We start from the raw sequence: 6,682 nt of genomic DNA, 5'->3' as shown, positions 1-6,682 counted from the left end.
ATTCACATTTTAGATGACTATTTTTAGACTATGGTTGACTCAGAGGATGATAATAGTATGCAAATGCAATACACATGCACTCAGTGTATATGAAGCCCAGAGCTTTCCTATTCTGATATGATGATGATTCACAAAGACTAACATAAAAGGATCAGCAGAGGAAACCGTGTAAGTGTGTACACAAATATCAATTATGGAATCTCATATTTCCAAAAAAATAAACCGGTTGGAGTGAAACAGGAATAAATTGTTCCACTTCAACTGGTTTAGGATGCAGAAAGGTGACTTAATGCAAGGTTCACTCCAGACACGATAGTAACTGTACAGGTCTCACACACGTATAGAAGACACATTTCTACCTAGTCGTGGCCTGTATGATGTATGGCCTCTGCCTCTAAGCTAAAAGGAGTATGTGGGTGGAGAAGAAGGGCTCTGGGCTCCAGTTACTTATGTTTTTATGTTTTTACACATGCCTTTGTTGACAAACAATAGCTGACTTGCACAAAGCATGACAGGAAATCCCATAAAATAGGTGCATACATATGAGTATCCTGATTATTGCAAGCTGGCCTAGAGTTTATTGTTATTATGTTGAATTATTATCTCTGTGCACAGTATCCCATAAATAGACAACATGCGATGCACAATTCAAATGTATGATTCATGTCAAAAAACATTCAACCCGTTATTTAAAAAAAAAGAAAATCATGCCAATAAATATTTTCAATAACAGGAGGAGGCAAATGAATGGAATAATAGGATATCACTGACTGGTGAGTGGAATATTTGGGCTATATTAATTAAGTCCAAATAGAACAAAATAAATAATAAACAAATAGAACACTAGAATTAGTTTGCTCTATCAAATTAGATTTACAAACTTTAGATATAACAAAAAGACTATAGTATTTGTTGGGATGACAAATGTATTATTTATGATCTAAACATAGCAAATGTGATTAAGCTACATGGAAAGACAGGATATTTGTATGTAATTTGTTTCCCGAGGCCTCAGTCTTCACAGCAACATGCAGAACACACTTTGAATGCACCATAACAACAGACCTCTCGGCTACATTATGAGTGACATGCCAGCTTTTTCTGCTGAAAAGCTTAACAAGTTTTGCCCTTATGACTTGAATACTCAGACCGTAGATTGTGGGATTCAGAATGGGTGGGAATATCAAAAAGTACAGAGATAAAAACAACTTGCTTTGGTAAGACAGGTGACTCATTTTGAATCGACTTTGTGCTATTTCAAAAAGGCATCCGATGGAGTAGTTAGTTACTGCGAACAGGTGGGGGGTACAAGTCCGGAGGGCCTTGAGCTTGGATTCTCTGAATGACAATACACATATCCTCAGGATGTGTGCATATGAATAAAAGATCATGATAAGTTGTGGAATTACAAATAAAGCTGCAGATACTAGGCCAACTATGTTAACAATAGCTGTGTCTGTACAGGCAAGTTTGACCAGTAAGTAGTTCATACAGTACACCTTGTCTATGGTTCTCTCACAAAGCCGCAGCCGAAGAGTGAAAATAAAAACAATGAGAAATGCCAGCATTGGGTAAATCCACGTAAAGACAATGATTTTAACAACTCTCTGTGACATGATTGTATGATAAAGCAGCGGATAACAAATAGCCACATACCTATCATAACTCATAGCTGCTAGAATTGTGAATTCGGTGACGGCATATGTGTGTACAACATAGATCTGTATCTGACAAAACGCTAGAGATATCTCATATGAGTCGGACACCAAGTTGCTCAGCAGTGCTGGCAGTAAGGCAGTGCTTCCATACAGACCGTTCACAGCCAAGTTCGACAGCAAAAGAAACATTGGATCATGCAGAGTTTTTTCAAAATACACCACTCCGATTAACACAATATTTTCAGCAACTATGGTTATGTATATAATCAGGAACATGCAGAAGTACACTGGCTTCTGGTCCTCCATTCCATAGTAATCTGATAGATGAATGTATGTCACGGCAGAGAAGTTCTTCATGCTGACAAAAGATGTATCATACAGCATCTGAGTAATCCAGACTATACAGTGCAATGTTGCACAATTCAATGTAATATGCGTGATTGGCACGAGTGTAACAAATACAATAATGCTAAAGCGTTTTACTTGAAATTAAAAAGTTCAAAGTTACAATTCATAAAAAACAATAACATAACAGAATCAAATCAACCTGTGCTCCAGGCCTACGTTGAGATGAGATGAGATGCGTTCCACCTGGGACTCATTTCTCTGCACTGAGCAGCTTTTGTAATGTCCTTGTCCTTTTTTCAGCCAGTGTCAGTCAGTGATATTGATAATTTGTTTACACCTGTTTTACCAAAGTTACGTCACACATTCTGTTGTGTACAGGTCAAGGATGATCTCTCATGATAAAGCACTTCCTAATTGCTTCCACGGGGATGTAACACTGTCCGTTAATGAGTGTGTTAGTCCGTTGAGCTCCCTCCCGGGTTCCCCGGCAAATTCTCAAAACAGTGACAGAGAATTCCACTTATATATATATGATATATGATATATATGATATAGACAACGGTAAAAAACAAGTGTAGATAAAGAATTGCTGAACTGAACACATCTTGACATGTAACATGTACTGTAAAATGTAGGTTAAACACAAGCTAAATTTAGATAGGATCATTTAAATGAAACTAAAATATGATGATTGTGAATGGCCAAGCTGGCTGGCATGAGGAGTCGCATCAGAAAGAGGGTTTTTGTTTCCTCAAAAATAAAGCAAACAATTTACAAAACACATGACACCTTTAACAGCAACTTAACAGAAACTGAACAAACGTAAACAGACAAATCTGACCACCAAACTGAACACAAATGGGAACATAGATGATGACTGATCAGATCGTTTTGCAAACAAACAGTGCAACCCTAAAAAAAAAGAAGAAAACTGTTAATCTAGCAGTATAAATATCTGTGTGTTTTAATACCCTTACCACCAAATGTTTTAGTATGCAAGAAAACGATTCAGTATGTCTCAAATTATTTTGTCAAAATGTGTCAAATTTGTCAAATAAAGTATGTGAAAAATACCAGGATGTCCTATTGCATCCGGTTGCATTTTGCAGTATGCCAGCCAGCACGCTCATCTGGCCATTCTGACCTCAAGTCCTCTGTGCAGATATGAGGAAAAGGGTCAAAGTTCAATGTTATGACAAAGTATTATGTCCCAATGGAGTGCAGTATGTGCTTTGTAAGGGCAGCCGCAGTTTGTACTACAAGTACAAAGAAAAATGTTGTTGCGTGGAAGCAGCCAATATTATTGTGATTAAACATCAGTGTTATCTTATTGACTTGCGATGAGCCCTGCATTCAAAGGTTAACACACTAGCACACCCAGCTAGTAATGTCACTTCAAATTAAAGCCTTGGAACGATGCCCTTTGACTCTGCGGGTCAGGCTGGACGCAGAGAGGTCAAATCCTCTTCAGGGGTTCTGATCACAGGTCAATAAGGCCATTTGTTTCTGTAATACTGCACAGAAAGTCATCCAAAAACCTGAAATCTTCATCTACACTTGATCTTGGATTAATTTACTCACTCACTGCCCCTACTTTACCTTCATGCTCTGGTCTAACTTTTATTTTTATAATACAAAAGTAACCATAAGGATGGACAATATTGAATACTGTCGGATTTTCAGTTGCCATTCCACGCTCTGAATTACGTTTGGGATTTGTGCATTTTATCCTTGCTTCATTCATTATTTTATTATGTGAATGAAGTTAAATGGTCAGGAAATGTACAAGAGCTTCAGTTTGTCAGTGTGATATGTTTTCTGAGACAGCTGCTGCAAAGGATACTGGAGACTGTTTAGTGGCAAACATGCAGCATTCTGGGAAACCAACAGGGATATGTTAAACTTCCTGATCCATAATGATTCATGCCATTTTAAATTAGACTCTAACTTTAGGACGGGTCCAATTTTACTAAAATACGAGTACAGAATAAATGAAAGCCTTGTGGTGAAAATGTTTTTGCACTAAACCTGCAAACCAGTGATTAAAATAGTTGTTTGGCAAATAAAGATCTCATTTAACTCAACTGCTGCTACAGGACATCTTACATTTTAATTGTTGAACAACTGGATGCTCAAACTAAACATAGTTTTGATCATGTCTTTACTCTTGAAACACACACACACACACACACACGTTCATATATTCAGATTTATTCCTGTTGACATTAATGATCAAATAAACCTGTAAAGTGCACAATTAAAATGAACACACAAATGCGGTGCAACAAATTATAAGCAAATGTTGTGAGACATGACAATGTTCTGCCTCTTCTTATTAAAGGTCTAAAAAACAAACATTCGACAATATCATTTTTTCTAGAACTAAAGAGAGGGTCAATAATGTGCATTATAATTGTGACAAAGCAAATGCAATCCTGTACAATAAAATATTATATGAACACATAATTCATGTATTTCTGAGACAGAGCACTGTTTACTACCATAAATATGAGTTAACACAATAGTATATCATCTATTCAAGTGGTTAAAATATGGCTTTTTATTACTTCCGAATTTGAACCACGACTATTGTTTAATTTTATTTATCTTTAGCGCCATCACAAATAAAGGTAAAGACTCAAAGGCAAGACAAAGGGTTATGAGAACCCATATGGCATGTGAGAATAACCACTTCATTAAAAGCATGACTAAGAAATTGTGTTATACACATTTGAATATGAAAGACTTTTGCCCTCAGTGTAGTGTCTATAGCACTAATAATGATAAATGACACTACAATGTATAATAGTCTGTATTTAAGCTACAGTCACCACCTTTACTAAGTTTGTTGGCAGGATCTTGTATCGAACTAACAGATTCAGGATATGAACTCTGACTATTTGACTACCGAGTCCATAAAGCATCGGGTTGGCAATCGGTGGAATGATGAGAAAGTACAAGGACAGGAAGATTCTTGTCTCAATAGAAATATAAGTCATGTCAAATCTAGTTTGCATAATTTCAAAAAAGGAACCTATGGTGTAGTTTAGCAAAGACAACAAATGTGGCACACATGTTTTAAGAGCATTTCTCTGGGACTCACTTGATAGATTCCTACACACTCTTAAGATTTTCACATAAGAGAAAGCAATCGTCACTACCTGAGGCATAATAAACAAAGGAAAATGTACAAGTCCCACGGTACTTATGTACAATATGCTACTATTTGAACATGAATTTTTGACCAGCTCCATGTTCACACAGTATAGTTTTGGCATGACTTTTCCACAGAAGCTTAGCTGCAAGGTTAGCGAGTAAAAACATGCAAACACAATGAGTGGACATAGACCTGCGAATGCAACAAGCATGCCTATCTTTGAATTAGACATGATGCTGTGGTAATGTAGTGGGAAACAGATGGCAGCATATCTGTCGTAACCCATAACAGCTAAAATTAAAAACTCTGCAGCTGCGTATGTGTGTAGGAAATACACTTGAGCCATACACCACTTCACAACTATTTCATGCGTCTCGGACATGAGCACAAACATAATTGCAGGAAACAACGAAGTACTGCCATACATTTCATTCATGGATAACATACACACAAACACGTTCATAGGTTGATGCAACGCTTTGTTTTGATGCATGACAGTAATGAGCAGAGAATTCAAAATGATAATAATACAGTACAGCAGGAGGAACAGAGTGAAGAGCCCATGTTTGTAGTTTTCCATGGCCGTGTATGCAGTCATTGTGAATGTTAGTGTTGTTGTATTGTCCATGTTTCAAGCCTGAAAAGAAAGACGTATTCAATCTTAACACAATTTCAATTGCCAGAACATTAATGCAGTATCACATACATTTTATAGAAAAGGAAAATATTTTGAACATGATATTAATAAGTTGTTGGTAGCAAACATCAAATTTACACCAACTTTGAGCCTTAAGTCACCCGGGCAGGCAAATATTTCAAAACCAATTTAATTGGAAACTGTAATTAGTACTTGCTTAGTAATTATCAACTGGTTCTGGTAGTACAGAAACACAGTTAGTCTTCTCTCTACCTGCATGACCACCGTCTCCACGCAACATGTGCAGCGTGCAGCTCAAGGTTTGCACCTCCCTTAAAACATTGCTCACGGTAGACCAGTTGCGTGCTATTCATCAGAGTTTGTTACCACAGTTACCAAAGTGTACAGCAGTCCACGTCACCTGTGTTTGTGTATGTTTTAACCAGCCATCAGGCAAATGATCAATGTCCATGTTTAATTGAAGAAACATTTTAAAAAACACAACTGAATCTCTACCAGACAATCAGAGTGTGGCATTGAGGTCTCCTAAAGTAGCAGTGCCTAAAATGGTCAACTGACCAAAAGGGTAAATAAAACGAGAGGCAAACATGAGGGCACAGCGCAGACTCAAAGATGGCGGCCGCGGCACTCATATTCCAAGTGAGAAAGCTTGGCTTTCTGCAAAACATGTCAAAACACACACTACTAGACACAGTCAATGCAAGTATTTTCACCTGTGAGAGGGAAGTCAGAAAGATTAAACAGGACAACTGAATTCCTCCACTACCACTTAGGAGGAGCTTCACTAGAACTAACATCTGGCCTTCCTGTCCATTCAGGAGAGACAAGGCCTCCCAAAACTAGAGGACTGAGCAAGGCAGT

General features: G+C 37.5%; 2 protein-coding genes across 2 annotated transcripts; both read right to left on the bottom strand.

Annotated features, from left to right (window-relative positions):
- Positions 1-959: 959 nt before the first annotated feature.
- On the bottom strand, positions 960-2,015 carry LOC117742873 (olfactory receptor 2A12-like). Its single transcript, XM_034550523.1, has one exon. It carries the CDS (start codon positions 2,013-2,015, stop codon positions 960-962), a length of 1,056 nt encoding a protein of 351 aa, XP_034406414.1.
- Positions 2,016-4,822: 2,807 nt separating this feature from the next.
- On the bottom strand, positions 4,823-5,791 carry LOC117742872 (olfactory receptor 52D1-like). Its single transcript, XM_034550522.1, has one exon. The coding sequence runs from the start codon at positions 5,789-5,791 to the stop codon at positions 4,823-4,825; it is 969 nt and encodes a 322-aa protein (XP_034406413.1).
- Positions 5,792-6,682: the final 891 nt, after the last annotated feature.

This window comes from Cyclopterus lumpus, chromosome 14, assembly GCF_009769545.1.
Source record: "Cyclopterus lumpus isolate fCycLum1 chromosome 14, fCycLum1.pri, whole genome shotgun sequence".
NCBI classification, from domain to species: domain Eukaryota; kingdom Metazoa; phylum Chordata; class Actinopteri; order Perciformes; family Cyclopteridae; genus Cyclopterus; species Cyclopterus lumpus.
The sequence above is the reverse complement of the archived record's forward strand: the minus strand, read 5'-3'. Positions and strand labels throughout refer to the sequence as shown.

Excerpts from the sequence above, each read along its gene's own strand:
- LOC117742872 (XM_034550522.1), bottom strand. The coding sequence starts at position 5,791 with ATGGACAATACAACAACACTAACATTCACAATGACTGCATACACGGCC.
- LOC117742873 (XM_034550523.1), bottom strand. The coding sequence starts at position 2,015 with ATGAAGAACTTCTCTGCCGTGACATACATTCATCTATCAGATTACTAT.